The sequence below is a fragment of the Choloepus didactylus genome (genome assembly GCF_015220235.1).
Source record: "Choloepus didactylus isolate mChoDid1 chromosome 25 unlocalized genomic scaffold, mChoDid1.pri SUPER_25_unloc1, whole genome shotgun sequence".
Taxonomy (NCBI): Eukaryota; Metazoa; Chordata; class Mammalia; order Pilosa; family Megalonychidae; genus Choloepus; species Choloepus didactylus.
In genome coordinates this window covers 2,741,030-2,768,967 of record NW_023637606.1, presented here as the reverse complement: position 1 = coordinate 2,768,967, position 27,938 = coordinate 2,741,030, and the positions used below count along the sequence as shown (strand labels likewise).

The 27,938-nt window shown below is 61.3% G+C and overlaps 6 protein-coding genes across 8 annotated transcripts in view; 3 read left to right on the top strand and 3 right to left on the bottom strand.

Annotated features, from left to right (window-relative positions):
* Positions 1–1,405: 1,405 nt before the first annotated feature.
* Positions 1,406–5,609, top strand: HMG20B (high mobility group 20B). The gene is made up of 10 exons (XM_037824013.1): positions 1,406–1,473; positions 1,746–1,801; positions 2,133–2,241; positions 2,728–2,931; positions 3,543–3,663; positions 3,893–3,939; positions 4,141–4,213; positions 4,379–4,594; positions 5,034–5,166; positions 5,458–5,609. The coding sequence occupies exons 2-10, from the start codon at positions 1,764–1,766 to the stop codon at positions 5,468–5,470; spliced, it is 954 nt and encodes a 317-aa protein (XP_037679941.1). The 5' UTR covers positions 1,406–1,473; positions 1,746–1,763; the 3' UTR covers positions 5,471–5,609.
* A 2,210-nt stretch (positions 5,610–7,819) lies between these two features.
* GIPC3 (GIPC PDZ domain containing family member 3) lies at positions 7,820–14,362 on the top strand. Of its 3 annotated transcripts, none has more exons than XM_037824119.1 (6): positions 7,820–8,135; positions 8,801–8,986; positions 9,090–9,270; positions 10,579–10,691; positions 10,826–10,920; positions 11,036–14,362. In XM_037824119.1, exons 1-6 carry the CDS (start codon positions 7,911–7,913, stop codon positions 14,163–14,165), a joined length of 3,930 nt encoding a protein of 1,309 aa, XP_037680047.1. In that variant the 5' UTR covers positions 7,820–7,910; the 3' UTR covers positions 14,166–14,362. The 3 variants fall into 3 exon arrangements, with proteins under 3 accessions (XP_037680047.1, XP_037680049.1, XP_037680048.1); XM_037824121.1 differs by having other exon boundaries at positions 10,826–10,907; positions 11,036–11,332; XM_037824120.1 differs by lacking the exons at positions 7,820–8,135; positions 8,801–8,986; positions 9,090–9,270 and having other exon boundaries at positions 9,531–10,691.
* Positions 14,363–15,017: 655 nt separating this feature from the next.
* Positions 15,018–22,670, bottom strand: TBXA2R (thromboxane A2 receptor). Its single transcript, XM_037824122.1, has 3 exons — positions 22,374–22,670; positions 17,958–18,807; positions 15,018–16,176 (listed from the first exon to the last, which is right to left on the bottom strand). Exons 2-3 carry the CDS (start codon positions 18,741–18,743, stop codon positions 15,931–15,933), a joined length of 1,032 nt encoding a protein of 343 aa, XP_037680050.1. The 5' UTR covers positions 18,744–18,807; positions 22,374–22,670; the 3' UTR covers positions 15,018–15,930.
* LOC119525213 (basic proline-rich protein-like) lies at positions 21,398–25,169 on the top strand. The gene is made up of 4 exons (XM_037823813.1): positions 21,398–21,464; positions 22,805–23,143; positions 24,945–25,045; positions 25,089–25,169. Exons 1-4 carry the CDS (start codon positions 21,398–21,400, stop codon positions 25,167–25,169), a joined length of 588 nt encoding a protein of 195 aa, XP_037679741.1.
* A 1,113-nt stretch (positions 25,170–26,282) lies between these two features.
* LOC119525212 (cactin-like) lies at positions 26,283–27,876 on the bottom strand (the record flags this gene model as incomplete). Its single annotated transcript, XM_037823812.1, has 1 exon — positions 26,283–27,876. A coding segment is annotated over one exon (591 nt), but the record flags the coding sequence as incomplete, so codon positions are not given.
* A 12-nt stretch (positions 27,877–27,888) lies between these two features.
* Positions 27,889–27,938, bottom strand: part of LOC119525211 (fizzy-related protein homolog) — a 31,159-nt gene continuing 31,109 nt past the window's right edge. Inside the window, exon 11 of the mRNA XM_037823811.1 lies at positions 27,889–27,920. Within this exon, the coding sequence (XP_037679739.1) occupies positions 27,889–27,920 (32 nt within the window). The remainder of the gene's footprint in view (positions 27,921–27,938) is intronic.

Sequence of the window (27,938 nt, the reverse complement as noted above, 5' to 3'; positions counted from 1 at the left end):
TTCTCTACGGAGTTGCCCATTCTGGACTTTTCTATAAATGGAATCTTACAGTATGTGGCCTTTTGTGATTGGCTCCTTTCACTTGGCCTGACGTTTTCAAGGCGGATCCGTGTTTTCGCATGAATCAGTGCTTCGTTCCTTTTTATGGCTGACGAATAGTCCATTGTATGGTTGTGCCATGACTTGTTTATCCATTCATCTGTGGATGGACGTTTGGGTTGTTTCTGTTTTTTAGCTGCGAATGTTTGGGTGCAAGTCTTTGCAAGGACATGTTGTCATTTCGCTTGGGGCTATATCTTAGGAGTGGAATTGCTGGGTTATGCTGGGGCAACTCCAAGTTTAACCTTTTGAGGAACTGCCAGACTGTTTTCCAAAGCGATTGCACCTGACTCTTAGAAATTCATAGCTTCATTTGTTCATATTCAGCCATAGGTATTGAGCACCTAGTATGGCCACCGTTCTAGCTGCTGAGAATAAATCAAAGGACCAAGCAGACAGATCTATGGAGAAAAAATAAATAAATCCGGGTGTATGGAGGGAAGGATGAGCTGGAGCAGTTCTCTCTGCGGAGGCGACATTTGAGCCTAAAGGAGGTGACGTGAGCCAGGCAGGGATCTAGGGGAAGGGCATTCCAGCAGATGGAACAGCAAGCAAAGGTCTTTGGGTGCAGGGGGCAGCCCCCCAGCCCAGGTCACGAAGAGAAGACCAGGGCCCTAGTGGTCCCCAAACCCGCCGTCTTCGTGAGGTCCTTGTAGGCTCACGACCTTCCTCTCCCACCCTCGTTTAGGAAGTGCTTCTAGGTCAGCGCCTGGTCCAGCCCTAGGCTGACTCAGACACCTGGATTCTCGTGCAATGTCCACAATTTCCCCAGGAGGGAAGGCCGAGGCCCACGGCTCGGAGCGGGACTCGGGGGCTCCACGTAGAGGGAATAAATAGGAAGATTTTGCAAGATGCTCAAAAGTGATCCGCCCCGAGCCCGGGGGCAGGCGGCTGCTGGGAAGCGCCTTTGCTCCTACCCTAGCAACCGATCGCCGTCCCCTTGGCAACGGGGGCGGTGCGCGACCCGGATGCGCGGGCGCCTTGATCCGGCGGGGGCGGGGAGTCTCGCGCGTGCTGGCCCTTTAAGAGGCTCCGCCCCGGAGAGGCCTCCCCCTCCCCCGGCCCTGACCCTCCGAGCGCCTCTGATTAGTCCCGAGAGCCGCCGAGCGCAGCCGAACTTGACGCACCGCCCGCCGCCTGCCTTCCCCCCTCCCCCGCGGCGCCGCCGCCACCCCAGCCAATCGCCGACCGGCGCGCCACCCCTCATCTGCATGTCTCCGCCTCTGAGCCAGGACGCACCCAATCCGGCCCGTCGCCGGGGCCCTTATTAGCGTGCCGTGGGCGGGGCGGGGCGGGGCGGCCGGCAGGGGCGGGGCTCGGGCGGTTGGTTGGAGCGTCGCAGCAGCCGAGAGGTCCGGGAAAGTTTCTTTGGAGGTGAAAACAGCCGCGGAACTCGGGGTCCCGGGAGGGGCCGGGGGCGCGGGGGCGCCGGGGCCGGGGTGGGGCGCCCCCCGGGCCGGGGGTGGGGTACGGACCCAGGCCTCCCGGGGCGCGGCCGCCCAACAAAGGATCCCCGGGGCGCCCGCCCTCGAGGCTCCCCCGCCCCCGAACCCGGCCCCCCCAGGCGCCCCGGGCCCCGCGTTCCCGGGCTCCTCCTCGGGGGACTCGGGCGCCCCTCACCTCCGCGCCCCACGTCTGTGTTCCAGGTCCGGCCGGGAGCGGCCATGTCCCACGGCCCCAAGCAGCCCGGCGCGGCCGCCGCGTGAGTGCGACGTCTCCTCCGCTTGCCCCCCCACCTGGAGCCCCCCACGGCCCCCGTCCGCCCCGTCGGAGCTCCTCGATCCCCGCTTCCGTCCCGTCCCCAGGGTCTTGATTCCATCCCCCGCCTTCCCCCACTTAGGACCCCCAAACTCCCCACCCCGGGGTCCCCTACTGTGTACCCGAGTGTTCCTGCCCCGACCCCCGGATCCTGACCCCTCAGACTCCGCTGTCACTGTCTGAGGTCTCTAATGGCGCGGGGTGGGGGCAGGGAAGGCTCTGGCCGCGGGGTGACACCCCCCACCCACCCACCCCCCGGTATCCCGTGTCTCCAGGCCGGTGGGCGGCAAGGCTCCGGGCCAGCATGGGGGCTTCGTGGTGGCCGTCAAGCAAGAGCGCGGCGAGGGCCCGCGGGCCGGCGAGAAGGCATCCCACGAAGAGGAGGTGAGAATCCCTGCAAGGTGGAGGAGAGGCCCGGGGTCCTGCCCCCCAGGCCTGAGCCGAATGGGTTGTGGCTCCCCCCACAGCCCTGATTTCCCTCCCCGAGCTGGGGCCCCGCCCCGCGACATATGCCACGCCCACAACAGAGCGCGGGCCCCGCCCACTGTCCCCGCCCCCGGAGAGACACCGCGGGCGCCTGTGGGCCAGTCCTCCGGCGAAAGGCCACGCCCACATGACAGGAGCCACGCCCATGTGGCAGAGGCCACGCCTGCAAGCCACGCCCCTCCCCCAGTACCTCTGGCCCCCTCAGCCATGGTCAGGACCCTGATCTACCCCTCCGGGTCCTGACCCCTGACCAGGCCGTACCTCCAGCCCTTCTGGGTTCAGCCTACAAACCAGGCCCCGCCCACTCATCTATCCCCGCCCAGTCTCCCCAGGCCCCGCCCCAGCCCCCCAGGCCCCTCCTAATGGCGTGGCCCCACTGTCCAGCCCGTGAAGAAGCGCGGCTGGCCCAAGGGCAAGAAGCGGAAGAAGATTCTGCCCAACGGGCCCAAAGCCCCGGTCACGGGCTACGTGCGCTTCCTGAACGAGCGGCGGGAGCAGATCCGCACCCGCCACCCGGACCTGCCCTTCCCCGAGATCACCAAGATGCTGGGCGCCGAGTGGAGCAAGCTGCAGCCGTCGGAGAAGCAGGTGGGGAGGGCAGTGGGCTCCGGCGGACCCCCGATCCCCCTCAGCATCCCCTGGGACATCCCCCAAAGGCTCGGCGGGTTGGGGCCTTCCTTCCACCTGCAGAGTGGGCCACCCGTGAGCCTGTTCCCATTTTTGAAGGAGGGGAGAGCGGGTAGCCAAGGAGAGACCTCAAACTTAAAACAACCAGTGTGGATGTGTCTAAAAAAGTGGGGGTGGGCATGGGTTTTTAAGTGAAGCCTTCTGATTTTCAAATCCTGCAAATTAAATAATTGCAAAAATATCAAGGACCCCAACAACAAAAAAACAACGTCCACTTTGCATCCTCTAAGGGGGAATTCAACAGGCAGAAGTAGAAGTGTACAGAGAGAGTAGGCGTGGGACCCCATCCCTGGAGGCGGGAGTTGGGGATCAGAAGGTAAGAGTAGCTCAGAAGGGCCCCCAGCAGCAAGCTGAGGAGATGGATTTTGGCTTTGGGGGGGGGTAATAGGGAGCTATAGAATGTTCAGCACAGGAGAGGGCACCGAGAGAGCTGAGCCATGGAGATGGGGTCCCGGCCTCCGAGGCCTCCCCTCTCTCTGGAATGGCCCACGCCTTCTCCTGCCGCCCAACAGCGGTACCTGGACGAGGCGGAGCGGGAGAAGCAGCAGTACATGAAGGAGCTGAGGGCCTACCAGCAGTCGGAAGCCTACAAGATGTGTACAGAGAAGATCCAGGAGAAGAAAATCAAGAAAGGTGGGCGGGTGCTGCCGCGGGCCCTGGGACACAGCTGTGATGCTATGGGGCTCACAGTCCGGTGGGAGAGAGACAAACCAGGCAGTTAGGATTTTACAGGGCTGTGATGGGGGACCCAGATGGGGGGCTGTCCCAGGGGGAAGGGAAGGAGGAGGTGGCTTGAGGGAGTGGGGAGGGTACACAGTACGCGGAGACCGACCGACCGTCACCCCGTCTCTCCCCCCGCCAGAGGATTCGGGCTCCGGGCTCATGAACACCCTCTTGAATGGACACAGGGTGAGTGCACCCCACAAAAGAGGGCAGGGCAGTGGGGGCGCTTTGCTCCCGAAAAAAGGTCGCGGGAGGGTTTTAGGGGCTGGATGGCGCCTAAAATCCCAAGCCGTGGGGGACGGCCACGCAGAGAAGTGGTCCAAGAGGCCACCCCCCTCTATAAAAGGAGGTGTGGCTGGCCCCCCCAACCTTGCCCCCTTGCTCCAGGGCGGGGAGTGCGACGGCTTCTCCACCTTCGATGTCCCTATCTTCACCGAGGAGTTTCTGGATCAAAACAAAGGTGAGCAATGCCCGGGGACTCCCGGTGGAAGGGGACCCCCGCCTCGGCCCTGGGATCCGAGATCGGGGTTAGAGGCGGGGCGGGGGAGGCCGGGAGCCGAGAGAGCAGAGACTGCGGGAGGCCGGGCAGGGGCGCGGCTCTGAGCCCGGGGGACCCCTTTTGCAGCGCGGGAGGCGGAGCTGCGGCGCCTGCGGAAGATGAACGTGGCCTTCGAGGAGCAGAACGCGGTGCTGCAGCGGCACACGCAGAGCATGAGCAGCGCGCGCGAGCGCCTGGAGCAGGAGCTGGCGCTGGAGGAGCGGCGGACGCTGGCGCTGCAGCAGCAGCTCCAGGCCGTGCGCCAGGCGCTCACCGCCAGCTTCGCCTCGCTGCCGGTGCCGGGTGCGGAGGCCCCGCCCTCGCCCCGCCCTCCCGCGCTGCGCCCCGCCTCCCAGGAGCTCGGCCCCGCCCTCCCGCGCTGCGCCCCGCCCCACGTTTGCTTTCCGCCCTCTCGCCCTGGCCCCGCCCCGCCCTCCATGCACGGCCGGGATCCTGGCTTTGAGCTCCCACGCGTGGCCACGCCCCCTCTGGCCACGCCTCCGAGCTCCTGAGCCACTCAGAGCCCTGCCCTCTCTGGTCCCACCCCTGGGAGGCTCACGTTCCTCCCCGCCCCTGAGCCCTGCGCCCTGGCCCCGCCCACGATGACCTCACCAGCCTCCGCTGACCGCGACCCGCGACCCGCCTGCCCCTCGGCTGACCTTGGCCGGGCCCTCTCGCCCCGCCCGCCCTGGCCCTGACCCCACTGCCCCGCGCGCGCCCTCTGACCCCCCGCCCCCCGCAGGCACGGGCGAGACGCCCACGCTCAGCACCCTGGACTTCTACATGGCCCGGCTGCACGGCGCCATCGAGCGCGACCCCGCGCAGCACGAGAAGCTGCTGGTGCGCATCAAGGAGATCCTGGCCCAGGTCGCCAGGTGGGTGCCCTGCGGGGTCCCCTCCACCCCCACCCCCACGCCCCGCCCCCCGGGACCTGACACGTGGGGGTGTTGGATCCCAGTGGGCTATGGGGCTGGGCTAGTGCCCGGTCCGTGCGGGGGACGCTCATCAGGCAGGATACCGGGGGCCCAGCTGCCCAGGGTACCCCGGCGTCTGTTTGGAGGAGCTGAGGGCTGCGGCCGCTGGGGCTTGCAGGGTGGGGGTGGGGGCCGAGAGCTGTGACGCTCCCCACCCAGCTCAGGCACCCCCTCTTCTCTCTCCTGCCACAGCGAACACCTGTGAGGGTGTCGGCTGCCCCAGGGACCCGGAAGAGACCAAGCCCCAGTCACGGCCCCTTCCCACCTCCACCCGGATGGGCGAGGCCTGGGGGTCCACCCTTTGGGGCCAGACTGGATCCAGCCCCTTGGGGGCTGCAGCCCCCACTCAATTAGATTCCAACAGCCTCCAAGCTTCTACTCCCAGCATCCCAGAAAAACACCTGCCATGCTTGAGACATACAAAAGCCGGGGTCCTGGTGATCGGGGGCCCAAGTGGGCAGGTCACAGACTACACACTGTGGCCATGGGACCCAGGGCACACGGGGATCTGCAGCAGTAGCCTGCGTCCGCTGTGGAGGTGGGCAGACACGGACCCCAAGACACCTGCTTGAGTGCTCCCCACGAGTGGACAGGGTGACATGGTGCCACCCACACAGAGGGGCCCGCTGCAGTGACACACTCCCACCTGCATGGGGCGGGGCCGTGCTGGCCTGGTCCCCTGCCTGTCGCCCTCATTCCTGCACCCCAGAGTGAGGAGAGGCTGGCACTGGCCAGCCCCCCACTCAGCAAGCAGAGGGACCCTCATGGAGGCTGTCCCTTCAATCACTGCTTGGTCCACACTTACTAAATAAAAACAAGTGGAATTTGAGTCTCAAACTTGTGACTTTTTTTTTGGGGGGGTAGTGGTGGCAGAGGGTATGCGCAGGGCTCCCCACGATACCCCTGCTGGGGATCCCAGGCCTCTCTTTGCCCTCTGACTTCTGAGAGATCCCCAAACATGGGAATCCCCCTTTTCTCAGATGGGGAAACTGAGGCCCAGACCTGCCCAAGGTCTCAGAGCAAGTCACCTGAACGCTGTGCTTTTTTGGCTCAGCTCGGCCATGGGGGGCAGAGCTGGCCACTCCAACCATCCTTCAACTTGGGGCGTCTGAGCTGGGTTCAAATCCCAAGTAAAGTGATCTTGTGAAAGAAACCACCTCTTGGATTTTTCTTTTATTATGGTAAAATATCCTTAACAAAAAAATTGGCCATTTTAGCCATTTTACAATTCAGTGTCATTTCATACATTTACAAGGTTGTATCACACCACCTCTATCTAGTTCTAGAACATTCTCATCACCGGGAACAAAATCCTGTTACTCTTTATCAGTCACTCCCAGTGCCCCTAACCCCCACTCCCACCCCCACCCCACCCCACCCCCCCAGTAACCTCAGATCTGCCTTCTGCCTCCACGGATTTGCCGATTCTGGGTATTTGATCTCTGTGGAGTCAGACAATATGTGGCCATCCAGTAAGTGTCAGGCTCCTTTCAGTGTGATGTCTTTTATTTGTCACGTTGGGCAGGGTTTTAAACTATCCTGTCATCCAAAGTCACCTACAACCTGCCTTTTTCCATCAACGTGTGGTTCCTGAGATCCTTCCGGGGTGATCCCCAGAGCTGGGGGCTCCTCCCGGGCCCTACTGTTTCCCAGCACTGGCCTGACCATTGTGTATTGGGCCCAAATTGCCCGGTGGTCCAGCGGGGCTCCCTGGGGACAGGAGCCTGTGTGTCTTCCTTTGCAACCCACGTATTCCTTCACTCCCCCCTAAAGATTCACCCAGGAGCCCTCTAGGGGCCTGGCTCTGTGTACTGAACATCACGACAGAGACCTAAGTCCCTGCCTTACGGAACTGACATTCTAGAGGGGAAGATGGAGGTGAAACAAGATGAATAAGTAAAATATCTGATGTCAGACGGTGGGAAGTGCCAGAAGGGAAAAATAAAGGCTGAGAGGTGGGAGTGGTGGGACGGGATGGGTGGCCTTTGAGCAACGACCTGGAGGTGAAGGAGTGGAGCCCTGGATATCTGGGGAGAGTGTTCCAGGCAGCAGGAACAGCCCGTGCAAAGGCCCTGAGGCAGGAGGGGGCCTGGCGAGTTGGAGGAGCAGGGAGGAGGCCCGTGGGGCTGGAGGAGGGAGCCGGGGGAGAGCGGGAGGAGGGGAGGGCAGGGAGGGGACGGGGCAGGGCGTGCAGGGCCTGGTGGGCCGCGGGGAGGACTTGGGCTTTTCCCCTGAGGAAGGTGGGAGCCATGGAGTGTTGGAAGCCCAGGAAAGCTTCCCACCTTCCAGGGTTTTTGCAGGACTTTAATGGGCGAGCAGCGGGCAAAACCGTGCCTAGCAGAGCGTGAGCGCTCCTGGACGATCAGCTGTTTGTGATTCGTGTTTTTCCCAGGTTCGCCCGCGCAAAGTCCCCGCGGAGCGCCCGGGGTCCCCCCGGGGAGGGCGCAGCTGGCCCTGGCCGAGCCCGGACACCTGGGACCTACCCAACTCCACGCCCCGGCGGTGTCGCCTTCCCGGGGCGGCTCGGGTTCCCGGATCCCCTTACCCGGCCGGCTCGGCTGTCGCGCCCGGGGGGGAAGGGGGGAGGCTGCAGGAAGCGGCGGATCCGGCGGCGGCGACGCGCGGGTGGCCGAGCTGCTCCGGCCATGGAGAGCGCAGCGGCCCGCGAGCCCCGGGGCGCCGAGGCCCCGCGCCCGGCCGCGCCCCCGCCCTCGCCCTCGGAGCCCCCCGCCGCGCCCCGCGCCCGCCCGCGCCTCGTTTTCCGCACGCAGCTGGCGCACGGCAGCCCCACGGGCAAGATCGAGGGCTTCACCAACGTCCGCGAGCTCTACGCCAAGATCGCCGAGGCCTTCGGGATCGCGCCCACCGAGGTGAGGACTCCGCACCCCGAGGCCCACCAGGGTAGATCCAGGGCGCGTGGTGGTGGCCGGAACCCCAGATGGTAGAGGGGGGGGACCCCAACTCCAGCTCTCGGAGACTGCACGTCTCAGCTCCGTGGGAGCCCACGCTTCACCCTCTCTGCGCCAGAGACGAGCAGATCTGGAGGGGTGGGTTCCCAGGATTTCCAGGGATCCCCTGCACGCGCCCAGGCTGGAACGGATCCCAGCCCCCAGGGAAGCGCGTCCGTGGCTCCTGGGAGCACTTGGAGACTGGGGCGGGGAGTGAGGGATCCAGGCAGCCCCTCCCAAGTGAGGAAGGCCGCGGGGGTCACGGGCTGGGGCGCGGAGAGGTGTTCGCGCAGCCGGGGCGCGTGCCTCGCGGCCCCCAGGGGGCGCCGGCACCCACGGAACCCGCGGAGAAAGTCTGCCTGGGGTGCACGGGCACTAAAGGGTTAAACCTGGAACTCTGCTGCGGGGTTGGGGGTGGGGGGCGGAGGGCAGGAAGAGGGGGGATCTACTCGGGGTCCCAGCCTCCTTCTCTGCCCCCACCCCTCCACTCCGTTCTGGGCTGGGTGGTTCGGGGCAGACTGCGTGGCTGGGGTGGGGTGGGGGGAGACGATGACAGTCGTTAATTCTGGGCTCCCCCCTCCCCCCAGATTTTGTTCTGCACCCTAAACAGCCACAAGGTGGACATGCAGAAGCTTCTGGGGGGGCAGATCGGGCTGGAGGACTTTATCTTCGCCCACGTGCGTGGCGAGACCAAGGAGGTGGAGGTCACCAAGACCGAGGACGCGCTGGGGCTGACGATCACGGACAACGGGGCCGGCTATGCCTTCATCAAGGTGAGGGCGGAGGATGGGAAGGGGCGGTGGTAGGCGCTCCGGGGTCCCCAGGGGCTGGTGGGCCGCCTGGGGTCACCCCGAGAGTGACCCCGGGTCCCCACAGAGGATCAAGGAGGACAGCATCATCAACCGGATCGAGGCGGTGTGCGTGGGCGACAGCATCGAGGCCATCAACGACCACTCCATCGTGGGCTGCCGCCACTACGAGGTCGCCAAGATGCTGCGGGAGCTGCCCAAGGCCCAGCCCTTCACCCTGCGCCTGGTGCAGCCCAAGAGAGCCTTCGGTGAGGGCCACCTGGGGCCCAGGGGTGGCGGGTGGGAGCAGGAACTGTGGGGAGTAGGAGAGGAGACTTCCAGAAGCGGATTTTCTGGGTGCCCAGGGTAGTGGTGGTACAGGATGGAAGGTTCTAGAAGCATCTGGTGACATAACAGGGAGCTCTGGCATTCCATTAGAAACAGGTAGGTAATTTCTTGATTGTTCTCGAGTTAGCCTTGGCTGGGAAGGGGATACTGGGTGGGTGGGTGGGTGAAGGATTTGCAAGAGTGGGAAAGATTGAAGGAGTGTCTAGATGCACTCGGGAACCTGGCTGGGAGCTTTTAAGTGCTGGTAAGTTCTAGACTTGGTTTCCAAAGTGGGTTCTAGAATGGTGCTTTGCAAAGAGAAGTCTGCCACCGGTCCATAGACTTGAGATCAGGAGATCATTCTAGAAGACAGTTTCTCAACCTCAGAGCTATTGACACTTGGGGCTAGATAATTATTTATTGTGGGGGAGGGGGTGTGTGCTGCCCTGTGCATTGTAGGATGATGAGCAGTATCCCTGGCCTCTACCCTTTAGATGCCAGTAGGATACCCCTACTCCAAGTTGTGACAACCAAAAATGTCTCCAGACATTGCCAGTGTCATCTGGGGTGCAAAATTGTCCCCGGTTGAGAACCTCTGCTTTGTAGAGTGCTGATTTCTTTTTTATTATTACTGTTGTGATTCATAGCAGGGCTTTCTCAATATAGAAAGCAGTGCATTGATTTACCTCCTGGCACAAGCTCCTTATCTTGTCAGGGACTGGCCCTTTCAAGAGCACTGTTCTAGAGCAAGAGGTTCTGCAAGCTACCTGATGCAGCTGGTGGGAGGGCCCAGGGAAGGTGGAAGAAGATGGGCTTCTAGATCTGCCTTGTGTCATGGCAAGGGCCTCCGAGAGCCATGCCTGAAAGTCGAGAAGAGCAAGAACTCTTCTGGATCAACCTAGCCACCCTCCAGCTTTGTTCTAGAGCCAAGTCAAGACGAGCAAGAACTCTTCCGGATCAACCTAGCCACCCTCCAGCTTTGTTCTAGAGCCAAGTCTTTTTGAATCGGGGGAATCAGAATTGTGATGGGGGTTCTAGACCCATTCTGTTGTAAGGGCTCTTTCTGGATGTGTGGATGAGTTTCCTGGGGGCAGGAAAAATGCGGGTTCTCAAGCAGGGACTTTATATATTCACCCTATGGACATAAGGAGGACACCGAAGGTTCTAGAAATGCTCAGCTGGTGGCTTCCCAGTGTTTACAAGGATGTGGATGCATCCAGAACACATTCCCTCATCCCCCTCTCCTGCAGATATGATTGGACAGAGGAGTCGAAGCAGCAAATGCCCCATGGAAGCCAAAGTGATGAGTGGAAGGGAGACCCTGAGACTTCGTTCTGGGGGCGCCGCCACAGTAGAAGAGACGGTAAGGGAGGGGGAGAGGGGCCTTCAGGGGCTTTTGTACCTGGAGCTCAGCTGCTGCTCTTATTTAAGGGGTAGGGGATTGGGGAGGAGGTCGGGCTGGGGGGGATCAGAGACTCTGCTCCCCTACTCCCCCAGCCCAGTGAATTTGAGGAGGAGGCATCTCAGAAGGTGGATGATCTGCTGGAGAGTTACATGGGCATCCGGGACCCAGAGCTGGGTAAGGGGCCAGGGTAAGCTGGGTGGCCCCTGGGGGGAGGGCAATCTGTGGGGAGGAGGCAGGGGTCCCATTGGGAAGTTGGGGCCCTGGGAGCACCCTCACCCACTTCCCTTCCCACACGTCTGCAGCGGTCACCATGGTGGAGACAGCCAAGAAGACGATGAACGTCCAGGAGTTTGCACGCTGTTTAGACTCCGTCTTGGGCGAGTTCGCCTTCCCAGACGAGTTTGTGGTGGAGGTGTGGGCCGCCATCGCGGAGGCCAGGGAGGCCTGTGGCTAGCCTGTCCCCCAGGCGGGTGCAGCTCCAGCCCAGAGCGCACCTCACTGCCCCAGCCCTCCCAGCCAGCGCCTGAAACCCAGCCCTGCCTCCGAGGCCAGCCCAGACCCGAGACCCAGCCCTGCTCCAGAACCCAGCCCAGCTCCGAGGCCATCTCTGAAACTCAATCCAGTTCTAAGACCCAACTGAGCTCCAGAACCCAGCCCAATTCTAAACCCCAGCCATCCTGTAGAACCCAGGATAGCCCTGAGGCTAAGCCCAGCTCTAGAACCCAACCCAGCTCCCAGACCAAACCCAGATCTGAGGCCAAGCCATGCTCTAGAGACCAGGCCAGCTTTAAGACCTCGTCTAGCTCTGGGCCCAAACCTTGCTCTAGAACCCAACTCAGCTCTGAGGCCCAGCCCATCCCTAGAACCCAGCTCAACTCTGAGGCCCAGTCCAGTTCTAGAACCCAACCCAGATCTGAGACCAAGACAAATTCCAGAACCCAGATCAGTTGTGAGACCCAGCCCAGCTCTAAAACCCAGCTCAGCTCGGGGACCAAACCTAGCTCTAGAACCCATCCCACCTCTGAGATCAAGCCAAGTTCTAGAACTCAGTTCAGTTCTGAGACCAAAACCAGCTCTGAAACCCAGCCCATCTCTAGAACCCAGCTCAGCTCCGAGAACAAGCCTAGCACCAGAACTCAACTCAGCTCTGAGTCCCAGCCCATCTCTAGAACCCAGCTCAGCTGTGAGACCAAGCCTAGCTCTAGAACCCAGCTCAGCTCTTATACCAAGCCTACCTATAGAATCCAGTTCAGCTCTGAGACCCAGTCCAGCCCCAGAACCCAACCCAGTTCTGAGATCCAACCCAGCTCTGGAACCCAGCTCAGCTCAGTGACCCAGCTCAGCTCTGAGACCAAGCACAGCTCTAGAACCCACCTCAGCTCTGAGGACTGGCCCAGCTCTAGAACCCAGCTCAGCTCTGATACCAAGCCTAGCCATAAAATCCAGCTCATCTCTGACGCCCAGCCCAGCTCTAGAACCCAACTCAGCTCTGAGACCAAGCCAAGTTCTAGAATCCAGCTCAGCTCTGAAACCAAGTCTAGCTCTGAGTCTGAGACCAAGCCCTGCTCTACGGCCCAGGCCAGTTCTGAGACTAAGCTCACCTCTAGAATCCAACTGAGCTCTGACATCAAGTCAAGTTCTGGAATCCAGACAAATGTTAAGAACCAGCCAAGGTCTGAGCTTATTCCTAGTTCTGGAACTCAACCCAGCTCTAAGACCAAGCCCTGCCATAAACCTTCGTCCACCTCTGGAATTCAAGATAGCTCCATGGCACAGCTATATGTGGACACTCAGTCCAGCTCAGGAACACCAGCTAATTCTGAAATCCAGGTGAGATCCAAGAAGCAGCCTAGCTTCCGAACCCAAGCCAGCTCAAGATCCAAAGACGGCATCCAAACTCAACCTTATTCAAGACCTCAGACCAGCTCAGGAACCCAGATCTACTCTGCAGCCCAGTCCAGAGCCAGATCTAAGCCCTTCTCTAAAACCCAGTTGCATTCAAGTACCCACTCCTATCCTGGGGCCCAGTCCAGCTCCAGTGATGAGTCCACCTCTGAGACTGAGCCCAACTCTCAAACCCAGATTAATACTATGACTAGGCCCATCTCCAGAATTCAGACCAAGTCTGGAACCCCATCCATCTTTGAAGCAAGGCCTGGCTCCAGAACTCAGCTTGGCACTGAGCCCCAACCTCACAGCAGAATGCAGACCAGCTCTGGAATGCAGTCCAGCTCTGGCACGCAGACCAACTTCAAGTCCTGGCCAAGGTCTAGACCTCAGTCCAGCTCTAGAACTCAGCTCAGTTCTGGAGCACAGTCCAGTTCAGGGACCCAGACTGACTCTGAAAATCCACCCAGCTCCGAGACACGGTCAGTTGCTGAGACCCAGCTGAGTTTCAAGATCCAACCAAACTCCAGAATCCATTCTAGTCCTGGGACCCGGACCAATGCAGCAACAGAGTTAGGCTCCAAAATCCTGCTTGGCCCTGAGAGCAGGCCCAGCTCCAAAACTCAAGCCCATCCAGGACCTCAACCAACTTCTGGGACTCAGCTTCTCTCTAAAACCCTGCCAAGCTCTGGATTCCGGTTCCAGGCCACAACCCAAGATAGCTCTGATATCCAGCCAGACTCTGGAATGCAGACAAGCTTTGGAACTCATCCTGGCTCCAGAACCCAGCCCAACTCAGGGACACAGATAAATCCCAGGATTCAGTCCTGCTCTGGAGCCCATCTTAGCTCCAGAACTCAGTCCACCTCTGAGAACCAACCCAGCTCTGAGACACAGACACATTCCAGACTTCAGCCCAGCCCTGGAGCCCATCTTAGCTCCAGAACCCAGAGGAGCTCTGGAACCCAGCCCAGTCCCAGAACCCAATGCAGTCCCAGGATTCAGCTCAGCACCGAGACCCAGCCCAGCTCTGGAACCCAGACCAGCTCTAGAATTCAGCCCGACTCTGGAGCCCAACTTAGCTCCAGAATCCAGTTCAGCTCCAGGAATGGACTCTGCCCACAAACCTCTGGCCTTAACCCTAGAACCCAGCCTGACTCCACTCCTCCAACCCAACCTCAGCCCCCAGACCCAACAAGAGCCTCTACTCCAGCCCCTAGCAAAGACCCTTGGCCTCTGCCTGAGCCCTGTGATCTGGTACCTGGAACACAGGCCAGCCCCGGCCCAGCCCGAAGTCTACCTGCCTCGCAGCCACAGGCCCCGTCAACCCCCCGGAAGCCAGCCCTTTCCCCCAAACCCCAGCTCAGACCCCCGAAGTCCACCCCACCTGCTTTATCTATTACCCCCAGTCCTGTTTCCCAGGCCATCTTACGATCCCAAACTCCCGAGCCCCCAGCTCAGGGGCCTGCCCCCTCCTCCATGCTCGGGGTCCCAGGGCCTGGGTCCCAGGATTCAGAGCCCCTCCTCCACCACAGGGGTCCATAACTTGAGTGTGGCAATGTTTTGACCAAAGCCTGGGGCCTCCACCCTGTGAAACTGGAGGTGACCTCATCCCCCCAGGGGATAGCCAAGGGTGGAGGAGGGAGGAAGGGCCGAAAGAGGGGGTTTCATTTCATTCCGGTCTGGCTCTGGGAGGTGTAAGTGGATCCAGGTCTGTGGGGAGAAAAAGGGGGAGCAGGAAGTGGAGAAAAGGGGGTGGGGGTGGGGCAGGAAGTGGCTCACTGCTTGTGTACCCAGAGGGCTCCTGGCAAATAAAGTCACCTCCTACCCTTGCAACCAGGTGTGTCCTTTTGGGGGGATGGGCATGGTGGAGGGGGACGCTGGTGGGAATATGACCACGCCCGACACTTAGTAGGCGCCTACTGTATACCAGCCCCTTCTGGAAGCATTACATGTGCACGAGCTCCTGCACCCGCACAGAGAAGGTGCTCAATAAAATCTCTGCCCTGTATCCATTCAAACTAATACTCATTGGGGACCTGCTGGGGGGCGGTTTGAATATTGTTGAGCCAACAAACTACGGATGCCCGATAAACTTCTGAGAGGGCAGCAAGCAGACGTGCCCTTCCACCTTCTTGTCCGGGTGTCTCTGGCTCTTTTTCTCAAGGGTGAGATGGATTTAAAATAGAACCCATCTGTCTTAGGGCTGGGGGAGAATTCCAGGAGATCGGACCTGTAAAATGCTCAGTAAACACTCAAGAAATGAGGTCAGGAGAAGAACTAGAACCCAGCCCCACGCTCTCCATCCTTCCCCAGAGCCGCCCAGGCCTGCTCTCCCTGGGACAGCAATCCGATGTACGGAAGTCCGAAAGACAAATGCTTTTGGGGGCAAAGGCATAATAAAGCTGGGACACAGATACATTTTGGCGAGAGGGTTGGGGTTTCAAAGGGAGAGAGGGTGATGGCTCGCAGCTGTACGTACCCCGGAAAAAAACGCTCTTAAATCTAATCCGTTCCTTTGGGTTTGAACCCACCGTAAGTAGGACCTTTTGTTGAGGTGACTTCGGTTAAGGTGAGGCCCACATTTTTCAGGATGGGGCTTCAGCCTATTACTGGAGTCCTTCATAAGTGGAATGAAATTCAGACGGAGAGAAAACCACAGAGAGTGGGAAACTGGAACACAACCTGGAAGAGACAGAAGACACCAGAAGCCACCGCCGCATGCCACAGGAGCCACGAATTGCTGGCAGCCGGCCCCAGAACGCCACGGTCTTTGGGGAGAAAGCATCACCCTGACGATGCCTTGATTTGGACATTTTCCCGGCTCCAAAACCATGAGCTAATCGATTCCCAGGAAGCTTTCCCATTCCATGGTATTTGCTCGAGTGGCCAAGGAAACTAAAACATGGAGTCAAATCCGGACCTGAGCAAGCAGGTTCTTTCTATGCTGGGCTTGGGGAATTCCTCGTTGCGTGAGGAAATTCTGGAAGGAAATCCTTTTCTGGGAAGGTTTCCCGCTGAGCCTTGGAAGTCTAATTTCTTTCTTCCCAGGCTTGGGAGGAGTGCCATGTCGGGAATGGGGGGTGGGGATGGGGGAAAGGGGCTCAGGGAGGAACTGGGGGACCCCCAGGTCTGGGAGAAGAGAGTGTTCAACCCCGCCACTCAAACCCTGCGTCCATCCCAGTATCTCCAGCTCCAGGAATCAGAATGGGCAGACAGAGGCTTTAATGGGGGGGACGTGCTGGCAGAGGCCCTCTGTCCGTCCATCCATCCATCTGTCCTTTCCAAGAGGCTCTAGCTTCTGTCCATCTCACTGCAACATGGACCCCCGGACGAGCTGGGGCCGCAGGGACAGTGGCCTGGGCCGGGCACTGAGGCGCGGGTGGAGACGTCGGAGCACAGCACGCCGAAAAAGGATATACACCCAGGGGTCGAGGATCTGGTTCCACGTGGCCACACGCAGGTAGATGAGCAGCTGGTGCTCGGTGGCCCGGGGCAGTTGCCCGCCTGGGCTCATGGCGGGTGGGTTCCGCAGGACCGTCTGCACAATAAACACCTGCCAAGGGCCGGAGCGGTCAGCCCTGGGTGGTCCGGCCAGCCCCCTGGCCCTGACCTGCTCTCTGCCAACCCCTGCTGGGTTTGCACCTGCGGGAACCCCTTCACATCTGCTGTGTGACCTCGGGAGGATTGCTTGACCTCTCTGAGCTTTGGATGCTGTGTCCCTAAAATAGCCCACTCTCCTGGCCCCTCTCCCAGGATTCAATGTGGTGAGAAATAAAACTTAACACACACGAGCAGGTAAAATGATGCATACGGCCCGTGTTAAAATAACTATCTGGTGTGCTCCCTTCTTTTTTTTTAAATTCCTGGGCAATGCTGGGGACACAGCGGTGGCCTGGGTGAACCCAGTTACTGTCCTCCTCAGTTCACAGCCCTGGTGGGGGGACGGACATGTGACCGTGTGGGTACAGGGCAGGGTGGGCAGGGCTGTAACGGGAGATTCACAGGCTGCAGCTCAGGCTGGCCCCAGAGAGGTGACGGGAGGGCACACAGGAGTTTCCCAGGTGAGTCTGGAGGGAGAATCTGTGAGCCTTTTTTCCAGGGGCGATAGGGATCCATGGGAGAGTTCGGAGCTGGGGAGGGAGGTCAGATTCAGTCTGCCACTTGTTTTTCCACGGCTCATGAGCCGAGGATGCTTTCAACTTTTTAAATGGTGGGGACAAAAATTAAGAGAAGCAAATATATTGTGACACGTGACCAATGTCCATAAATAAAGCACCATGGGCACATGGCTGCATGTCTTTGTTTACGGGCTGCCTTCTGGCTGCTTTCAGGCTACTGAGGTGGGTCGGGTCATCGCGACAGAGACTGTGTGTCCTGCAGAGCCGAAAATATCGACTCCTGGCCCTTTAAGGAGGAAGTTTGCTGAATCCGGGGTTTAGGGCAAACAGGGTCTATTCTAGGTGTTGGAAAAATCTGAAGGTACCTGTCCCCTCCCTGCCCTCCCCTCCTCCCGCTCTCCCCCTCGCTCCCTCCGCTCCAGCCCCACGAGCCTCCTCGCTGCTCCTCCAACTCACCAGGCCCGGGCCTGCCTCAGGGCCTTTGCATGGGCTGTTCCACTGCTTGCGAGGCTGTTCCCTGCGATCTCCACCCAGCTCACTCCCTCACCTCTTCCAGGACTTTGCTCAAATATCACCTCCACGGCAAGGCCATCCCTGACCGCCCTGTTCAAAGCTGCAGCCCCCCCCCCCCGCCCCATCCCACGCTCTCTGGTGCCCTCCCCAGCTTTGGTTTTCAACCAAGTCCTTATTGCCTCCAGGCATCTTCCCCTTCCTGAATTTGTTTACTAGGTGTATTTTCTGTCTTCCCCACTGTCTAGAGCTCCACAAAGTCTATCTTGTTCCCTGCTGTGCCCCCAGTGCTGGGACACCTGGCACACAGCAGGTGCTCAATAAGTGTTGGCTGAAGGAAAGAAATGAATACGCCATCTCATTTTATCCTCACAAACACCCTGGGGGGCAGGCACCTTTCTGTCCCCAGAGTCAGAGGGGACTGAGGTTTGTGAAGGGCTGGGCATTGCCCGGGATCCCACGGCAAGTCCTCGTTGGGAACAGGTTGGAAACTGAGGGTCTCACTCCAAACTCGGCTTCTTGTCCTGACCCAAATCCCCACTAAATCAGGGAAAATCCAGCCCAGAAGTAGGCACAAAGGGGACTTGAGAAACGCCCAGCGATTCCGTAGTTCTATTCTAGTACGTCCTCCCCTTGGCTGGCAGGTGAACTCCTATGCATCCTTCAAAGCCCCAGCTCCAGTGCCCCTCCCCGGCCCTGGACTCACCAGCAGCGGCATCCAGCAGACACTGGCCACCACCATGATGCCCAGGAGCTGAGCCATCATCTCCACCTCACAGTCCCGTGGGCGCTGCTTGGCGGCCTCCTGCCCGTGGTAGACGTGGCACAGCGTGGCCACGCTCACCGTGTTGAGCAGGAAGGACAGGCCCACCGAGAGGCTGCCGAGCAGCGCGAAGAGCAGGCCGAAGGCCACGTCGCCCGGCTCCGCGCCCAGTGTGAGGAAGCACCAGGAGCCCGGGTACTGCACGGTGTAGCGGCCCACGCCCAGCAGGGGCAGCAGGCCCAGTGCCATGGCGGTCGCCCACACCAGCCCCACCATGGCCCAGGCGCGGCGCTGCGAGGAGGCCGCCGGGCGCGAGAAGGGCCGGGTGATGCCCAGGTAGCGCTCCGAGGCCATGGCGGCACCCAGCAGCAGCGGGCACAGGCCAAAGAAAACCATGACCACGCCCATGAAGCGGCAGAGGCGGCAGGTGGGGTCCTGGCGGTGCCAGTCGAGCAGGGCGATGTGCTGGGACACCACGATGGCGCCGGTCACCAGCAGCCCCAGGAAGTCGGTGAGCACCAGGCCGCAGAGGAAACTGAGGAAGGAGGAGCGGGTGTGTGATGGGCCCTGCCGGGCGCCGGCCAGCACGGCCAGGGCCAGCAGGTTGGAGGCCAGGCCCACCAGGCAGAAGGAGGCGGCGAACCAGGGCGAGGCGATCAGGCGCCGCTCCTCCAGCGTGATGTTGGTTGGCCGGAAGCAGGGCCCCGGGGAGCTGCCGTTGGACCACATGGCGCGGGAGCCGAGCAGGGACGGTCACCACCCCATTGGGCCGAGGCAACTGGCTCAGGCACACCTGGGGGAGAAAGAGTGGTTATTGGCTATTCCTTCTGTGTTTTTTGACTGAGGGGCTCTAGTGAACTCCTATACAGCCTTCAAAACCCTATTCAAAAAGCCCCTCCTGGAGGACGCCTTTCCTGGCCTACCTGACTCCCCAATAGGGGAATATTATCATTATTAACATTATCACTATGATAACGACTCCTTTCTCCAGCTCCATCTTCCCCTAGACCCGCCCCTCAAGGACACGGATCAGGAATGTTCCTTCTCTGAGGCTCCTGGAGGAAACCAGGTGGGATTTTCTGGGTCCCAGAGAAGGGCCCAGAAGCCCTGGGTTTGAACTCCAACCCTGGCACTCACTGCCTGACCCCAGTCCCTGAGCCTCAGTTTCCCCCTCTGTCCCCCATCCAAGCCCTGGGCAGAGCAGATCTCAACTGCTTCGAGACAGAACTTCTGACCTCCAGACGTGTCTGGTGTAGGGAGGGCAGCCGGCCGCTGACCGTGGGTCACTGGTTTCCTGGGTGGGCTCCAAGGGTCACGTCGTGTGACTCGATTTGTCACAAGCACACGTGGTGGTGGTGGGGGAGGCATTTTCGGGGGGTTCTGGGGGGACGTCTATGCCCTTCCTCACGCATCTTGGAATTGCATGGGCTCCTGCTTTCCATTTTTGTGGTATCGCTTTTGTAATAAGAAATAAACCCAGAAATCCAGTTCCTTTTTGGGAACAGAAAACAGCACCGAGGGCGCCGGCTTCCCCAGGGACAAGTTATAAATGGCAGCAGGAGGGCCCCTTCACCCCGTGTGGGGCTGGGCGAGAAAACCAAAGGGACGTTTGTCCAGTGGTCACCCATTCGGACAACCAGGGTGCGAGCTATCAAGGCCAAATGAGATGCCACACGACTAAAAATAAAAACCAGACCATTCAAGAATCAACAACCAAGTCCCCAAAAGGGCACATCACGGAGGACATCAGGGAGGAGTGGAATCCGGTCGGAGTCGATCCAGAATTTCAGATCCAAGACCTGGTTCCATCTAAACGTGTGGAAGGGCTGAATTGTCTAAAATTGCTTTGATGAAGGGAGTGGGCTTTTCTAGAAAGTTCATCGGGCTGGATTCCAAATCCTGGCTTTGCTTACTGACCACTGACTCTGAGCCTCGGTTTCCCTTCCTGTGAATTGGGGGTAATCCCTGTATGGGGCTTGGCATACAGTTGGTGCTCAATTAATGCTGGACCCGAGGTGACACTGGGTGCACAGAGGCCAAGGATGGCAGCGTGTGGCTGCCTCTCTCACACCCCATCTTGTTAGCTGACGCCTTGGCCTAGCTCAGCCGCTCCCTGTCAAGCCTCATAAATTATCCAGCTCCTGACAGCAGCTCTGAGCTTCCCTCCTGGGCCGAGAGCCAAGGCCACAGCCGGCTGGCTGGGGTTGGGGTCTCTGGAGGGGAAACTGAGGCCTGGAGAGCTGGGATGGGAGGTCACCGCGAGCTTCGCCTCGAGACTTCAGGCCAGGGGCTTGCTCTTTTATAGTCTCAGATTTGGCCTGCACTTGGATGCCTCCCGCGACGGGGGGCTCACTTCCTCACGAGCCACTACGCACTGTTTCTGAACATTCCCGTGAATTTGAATTCAGGCTGTACCCGAGGACCACCAGCCGCTGCTGGTTCTCACAGCTCCCTCTGCCCCCCACCTCCTGCGAGAGTGCATGTATACACCTGGGGACCCAAACCTGTGACCCAGAGCTTTTGGCCTGGGGGAGGCTGGAAACTGGCAGTGAGTCCTTCTGGCTGTAGTCAGCGGTTTCCAGTCCCCCCGCCTCCCCCACCGTGGCTTCAGGTGATAGCTGCTGTCTCAAGTTCTGCAGGCACGGAGGCAGGTAGGGGGCCGGCCCAGCCTCTCCTGCCACATCCGCCAGGAGTGCTGGAAGCTGTGCTGTGTGATCCTTGAGGGGGACCCATCGAGCTCCCTCTCTGGGCCTCACCAGAGGTGTGGCCCCCGATACCCTCCCTGCTGCTGGAGAATCCCAGAATTCCACGGCCCAAGGACTGGCAGGTTTGGATGTTGAGAGTCCAGAGTTCTGGAATTCTAAGGAACCCTCAGTTCTGGAATCCTGAAGGCCTCCAGGATCGAGGGGCCGGGAATTCAACGGGAAGTGGTTCTGGAATTTGGCTACGCCCCGGGATCCCCAAATCGCCATCTTGGGCTCCCCACTTTTGAAGGACGGACACCCAGTGGTCCTTCCTCCCAATGCGGCCCCTGGGCGGGGGGCACAACGGGCAGGGGGTGGCTGGGTGGGGGTGCTGGGTTCACTGCTGACCCCCGGAGAGGAGGGCGCTGGGCTGGGTGCGGGCACATGGGCAAAGGGCTCCCCCCATGCCCTGCCCCCGATGGAATGTTCTCTTTGGTTCCCAAGAAACAGGCCCCTCCCCTGTCTGGCCTTCACCATCGCCACCATCCCCTGCTCCTTCATCTGTCAACAAACCCCTTCTCCCACTCGGCACCCCTCCCCTCCCCAGCCTGCTCCCCCAAACAGGTCTGGATCCGGCCCGAGCCGCTGCTTCCAAGCCGGGGGCTCAACTGTCCCAGCCTCAGTTTCCCTCTCCGTGAAATGGGGGCCCTGAGGGCGCCCACCCCTGGCTCGCCTTCTGGCTGCTCCGCCCAGGCCTGGCCCCAACGTAGCCCCTGCCCGGGGCGTCCTTCCTGGCCCCACCGCGGGTCCTTATCTCCGGCCGGAACCCCCAACTCCACGGCCTCCGGTTCCCACATTCCCAGGATGCCTGATGGGGACTCCACACCCGCTCTGTGCTGCACACACACACACACACACACACACACACACACACACACGCCCTGTCGGTCCCTGCCCGGCCCCCCTCACCCCAGGCCGTCTGAGGCTCCATTTCCGTGAACCTTTCCTGTTTGTGACACCAGCGGGGCCCCCCATCCCTGGAGGGAGCGGAGTGGGGGTCCCTCAGCCAGCCACATGCGTTCCAGCCCTGCCTCGGCCCCGGATGCATGTGGTCCTCTCTGAACCTCAGTTTCCTCTTCTGTCAATTGTGAGTCGTCCTGGCACTGATGGCTCAGGCATGAGTGTGTGTGTGTGTGCGTGTGCGTGTGTGTGTGAGAGAGAGAGAGAGAGAGAGAGAGAAAGAGAGAGAGACAAGGGGACAGGGCCCCAGCCAGGACACACAGTCCGGGTTTATCAAGAGTCACAGCGATGGCACCTACCTGCTCTGTAGCATGTGCGCCTCAGACACACTCACACACCCCAGGCAGACACACACCCACACCCACACACACAGTGAGACATAAGATGGGCACACAGGGAAACCAGATGCACAGACACAGCAGTCTCACACACACGGGCACGCACACAAAGACAAACTGTCAGACACATGGACACACACACAGATACACACAGAGAAATTCAAAATTGGACACACACATTCACAGGGACACACGGTCAGACAGACACACACCCCTCCTGGCCACCCGCGGCTCCCCGAGCAGCAGACAGGCTCCCCCCGGGCACAGCCGCGCCCCCCCCGCCTCCCCTCCCCCACCCCCGCCCCCCTGCCCCTCACCTGGGGTGTCCGGAGGCCCCTTGCAGGGTCTGGGGCGCGCTCGGGGTGGCCGTGGCGTCCCGGGAGCCCGCGGGGCGGATGTGCCTCGGGGCGGGTGGGGCGGTGGGAAGGGAAGGGTGGGCGGGGCCTCGCGGGGCCCCTGGGGAAACTGAGTCACGGCCGGGCGCAGGCAGGAGAGAGGGCCTGGCGCGGCCACGTCGCCGTGGGGCACAAACAGGAGGGCGCGGCGGCAGGGGCGGCCCCGGATGTGGGGGGCGTGGGGGCTGCCCCGTCCGAGGGGGGGGAGAGGGGAGGGAGGAGGGGTGAGCCCCCTCCCGCCCTGGAGAGGGAGGTCTGAGGGGGCTAAAAATAGCCGGGGGCCCAGGGGTGACTCCTCCCCGCTTCTCTCTGTCCTCCCCTCTCCGTCTCCTTGTCTGTCTGTCTCTCCTCAGCTCCCCCCACCCCCCGGAGGCCACGCCCCTCAGGCCGGGCAGCTGATTGGGGGTCAGGGGCCGCCCCCAGCCCGGGCGTGGAGACCCGGGGTCCCCTGGAGGAGGGGGCGCCCGGGCCCCAGTGCCCGCCGGCCCCGCCCCTGCCGGGCCCCTCGTTATTCACCGTCTGGGCAGCACCCAAGAGCCGGGAGGCACAGCCGTCTCGGCTCCCAGGGTCCCCCAGGCCTCCCTCCAAGGCGGTTAACCCCCTGCCGTCGGGCCTGCACCCGGTGGGGTTGCTTGATCCAGGGGCCTTTTTGAGGGCCCTGCCCCGGGTGCAGGACCCCAGGGATGTTAGGGGTCAGGGGTCCTCTCCCAGGAGAAACTTCCTGGGTGACGTGGGCTGAGAAAGGCTTTCCTGGAGCAGGTGAGACGGCAGGGCCGGGGTGAAGGTAATGGGGGGTAGGGTCCCATAAGGACAAGGTCGGAGCAGAGGGCGATGGCCGCAGGGATGATTTAGGGGGTGGCCGGGGAGCTGGAAACTCCGGTCATCAACCCGGAGCCGGGTCATCAGAGGGTGTCCAGGCTGCGTGTGGCAGGAGCAAAGATGTGGAGGCTGGACTCTGTTCCAGAAAGTTCCTTGGCACGGGGGTGAAAAGAAAGGTCCTTAAGGGGTCTTTCCTGCCCATGGTCCCCAGGCCTCAGGTGGACGAGAGGGGTGTCTGCGGGCCTTTGGGGTGGCATGGAGGAGAGACCTTGGGCCTCCTTGGCCTCCGTTTGTGCACGGAGACTGGGGACAGTCGCTTGGAATGGCAGGGTCTGGAATGCACCGGGCCTGGCTGACCGGGTCCTGACCTGGCCTCATCCGGTCCTTGGGGCCTGGTCTGCCCTCTGCAGAGACGGGGAGCCCCTTCCCTGGACCCCCACCCCACCCCCCTTCCTTCCCAGACAGATCCCATTGTCTGAGTCCCTCAGCCATTTAACCCTAACTTTTCTCCTTTGATAAGGAGTTTCCCCAACTCCTATGCAGCTGCCAAAGCCCCCGCTCCATGGCCCCCTTCTCTGTAAAGCCTTCCCTGATCTCTCAGGCAGTCCTGCTCCTTCCTCTTGAAGGGCAACTCTTTCCCTAACCCAGGTAAGAGGAACAATTTTGAGCTTCAAATGGGACATGGGACCCGGCCTGACTTGGGGATGCTCCAGGCTGATGAAAGACAGAACTGGAAACGGTCCAGGCCCTGGGGTTGGGGCTGGGTCAGAAGAAGTGACAGGGCCAAGAGGAGCCCAGAAAGTGAGCCAGGAAGGTGTCCTGGGGGAAGAGGTGTGGAATCTGGGGCTTTGCGGGGTGAGTAGGAGTTCACCAGGTCAGAGAGACACGGCCGTGGCTGAAATTGCACGTGCAACACTTTGGAAGCAAGGGAGCGTGTGAGGCCACGGAGAACTGCAAGGAGGGCAAATGTGGTAGGAAGAGGATGCAGGGCTGGGGCTCCAGATGGTGGGGACTGAGCGATGGAGGGAGGCTATTCTATTCCCACTTCCTCTGTCCTCAGCCCTGCGATAACAGGGTCAGTGTCCCTTCTGGGAAGTGGCCTGAGCCGAGGTCCAGGAGGGCCACTGGACTTCAGTCCGAGTTGCATGGCAACTCTGCAAGGCAGGGGGTAAGAGGTCCGTTTTATATTTAGGGAAACTGAGGCCCACGGGTAGAAATGTGTGGGATTTGAACGTGCGCTCTGGGCTTCCACCCCCAGTCTCCAGGTGTTGCTTGCCCCTGCTCAGCAGGAGGCTTGGGAGGGGTTGAGAGACCTTTGGGGCCCAGATGGTGTGAACGGGCTAGACTCAGAACGTGCCCCCCGTGGCTGTGGTTTCCGGTGGGGGCTGGGTAGGGAGCGTCTATTCTTAGCTATGGACATAGCTAAGGGGCAGGAAGAGGCTGGGCTGGGGGTTGGGAGCAGCTTCCGAAACACCGGGTACACCTCCTCCCGGACCCAGCCTCCAGCCTGCCCAAAGACGCTCCCTGACACCTGGCTGGGTGGCCCTGCCCAGCTCATGCACTCTCTGTGGCTCCCCAGGGCTCCGGGGAAACTCTCCAGCTCCTTGGCTGGGCATTGGGCCCAGCTGTGCTTCCTGCCCTGGGCCCACGTGCCGTCCTGTCTTCTCTGCCCAGCAGTGTCCTCCTACGCCCAGTGCCCCCATCCCTTCCTCCAGGAAGCCTTCAAGGTCCCTTCTGGGGTCCCCCAGTCCGAGGAGTTGGGGCTGGGGCAGAAGGCAGGTCCTCGGGCTGTTTGTGCCCAGCTCTGCCTCCCTCCAGGCGGGGGGCCCCTGCCTCGTGATAGCTGGGGAGATCTATGCCCAGAAGTCAGGGGATGGTCCCCACCCCTCTTGGGGTTGACACTTTCTCTAGTCCTCGGAGGGGATGTGAGGAAGAACGAGGGCCCAGTGGCTGGGGGGCCCTAGCTGGGGACAGGCGGGGAAACCGAGGCTGCGGCATTGGCCTTGAGGTGTTTCGAATCCAGACTCTGCCCGCTTTCTAGACACGAAGATGTGGCCACTGTGAACCTTGACCTTCCCAGCTGTGGGATGGCCATAATCACTGCCATACAGGGCTATTTGGGGTCTAGATGATGTCCATTAAAGACCGGGCCATGGCCCCCCCATGCTGCAAGTACCCCAGCACCGAGGTTGGCTCAGGAGTGTCTCCTGGGTCTGCTCCAGGGACCTGCCCCGCACTCAGAGAGGTGGAGCAGGTAGGGGATTGATTGGTAGTGGCTGCCCTGAGGATTCTAAACTGGCCCTGGCCAGGCTGCGATTGATTTGTGATGTCTGCCCAGGGCTCTGAAAGGGGCCAATGGGGCCTGTGCGCTGGAGCAGGGACCGGCCAGGAGGTGTCCAGAGACCTGCAGCAGTGGTGACACCTCAGACTGGGCCATTCTCCATGGTAGGGACCATCCTGTGCCCTGCAGGATGTTCAGCAGCACCCCTGGCTGCCACCCACTCGACACCAGGGGCACCTGCCCCACAAGCTGTGACAACCAGATGTCCCCATGCCGAGTGTCAGGAGGGGGTGTCATCCCCCAGTGAGATCCCCTGGGCCAGGGTGAGCTGCTGCTTCAGCTCCTGGACTCTGTTTTCACATCTGGAAATGGGGTGACTGTGACCCACCGGGGAAGAAAGGCAGATTGGGGTTACACTTGTGTGCAGGGGACAAAGGTGGAGAGAACCCACAGATTAAAAAAAACTTACGGAGTTCTGGCTCCAGTGTTAGGAGTGTGGCTGGGTTTTTAGTCTCTGGGTTGTGTCCTCACGTGTGACAACTGTCCCGTGGTCCCAGTGGGGTGGGCAGACAGGAAGCCTGTGCTGTGTCTGCAACGTTTCTGTGAACCCAGGTGTATTCTAAAATAAAGTTTATTTAAAAAACATGCCCTTGGTGAGTAAACCAACTGAATCAAAATAAGACAAGAATTTTTTTTCCACCTAAAGAAGTCGTCTTAGAGAAAACAAGACATTTCCGATGAAAAAGGGTGTATCCGGGTTTTGCATCAAAAGGTGGGAGGGGGCGGCCGTTGGGGCCCTCTGAGGGCGGGACGGGAAGTGGGGTGGTGGGTGCACCTCCGTGGTAAGAAGCTAAGGGCACCAGGTATCTGGAATCACCCGCTGGCCCGGTGCTGCAGATCTGTGTGGCGGCGGGAACGTGACTTTCCCCCTTGGGGCACCAGGTCGGGGGGGTGAGGGTGTCAGGGGCTGCCAGGTGCCTGCTGAACCCACAAGCTGGCGTTTCATCTGCAGCTGCTCCCCGTCCCTGCCCCGTACCAGGCTGTGTGCTCGGCCCCCGGGGAGGGACGTCTCAGGAACCCCCCGTCCCCACCCCGACCAGACAGGAGTCCTGAGTGGTGGGTGATGATGTGTGTCCCCACGACCCCTTCGAGGGTGGCCCCGTCCCCGCTGGGCTGAGTGTCCCTCCAGTGATCCCTTCCGATTGGGCATGAGGAGCGTGCAGTGCCCAGTGCCGTGGTGGCCGTCTCTTCCAGCGCTGAGGAGGCTGACTGACGGAAGGGCCTGGAACCCAGGTCCACTGGTAGCAGCGCCCACCTCGGGCTCTGTCCGCGGGAGGTGCCAGGGCCTGCGACGTCTTAGGGATGGGACATGGGCTTCCCGTCCCTACCGCCAGCCTGAGGCGTGCCTGTCCAGGCCCCTCCTGCCCCGGGCCGGGCCGTGGGGCTCGGTCAGCCCGTCCGTGAAGCAGGGTGGTCCGCGGATGCCGAGCTTCCGCTGGTTCTGGAGATCCCCCTCTGGTCCTCGGCCGGCTGGACCCACCTGCCCCTCGAGGTACCGGGGCAGGTTTGCCGGGCCCCTCGCTTCCCAGGGGAGAGGACCACCCGGGAGGGGATTCGGGCCCGGGCAGCGGCCCGCGGAGGGGAGAAGAGGCCGGCGTCCCCCAAACTCCCTTTATTCCAGGCGGGGGTGGCGGGGCCTGTCCCGGGCTGTCCGTCTGTCCGCCCGCCCGCCGGTCAGCGCCGATAGCGGTAGCGCTTGAAGTGGAACCAGAGCTGGAAGATGCCGTTGGCGAACTGGCAGCGGAAGCCGTGGCGGTGCGAGTACTCCCACTCGCGGCTGACGATCTTGAAGGCGATGTCCTCGTAGGGCGGCCCCGCGTGGAAGCGCAGCACGGCGAAGTCGCGGTTGTCGGCGCAGGCCTCCAGGAAGTACTCGGGCGTGGCGCGCTTGTCGATGAGGTCGGGGTAGAAGATGTTGAACTTGTATCCCTGCACGATCTTGGGCGGCGGGTTGTCGAAGTCGTAGTGCGTCTGGTTGTACTTGTTCCACTCGAAGCCCGTGTGCACGCGGTTGAAGAAGCGCGGCTTGCGCGGCCGGTACTTGTCGGCCCACAGGTAGGCCTTGCCCGACAGCGGGATCTCCACGCTGAACTGCGCCTCGTCCTGCCCCATGCCCTCCCTGGCGCGCCGGAAGAAGATGTCCTCCGCGCTCTCGCTGGCGTCGCCTGTGGGCGGGGGGCGGGGTCGGCGGGGCGCCCAGGGGAGCGGGGCGGGGTCGGCGGGGCGCCCAGGGGAGCGGGGCCGGGTCAACGGGGCGCCCAGGGGAGGGGGGCCGGGTCAACGGGGCACCCCAGGGGCGGGCGGGTCGGCTGGGCGCCCAGGGAGCG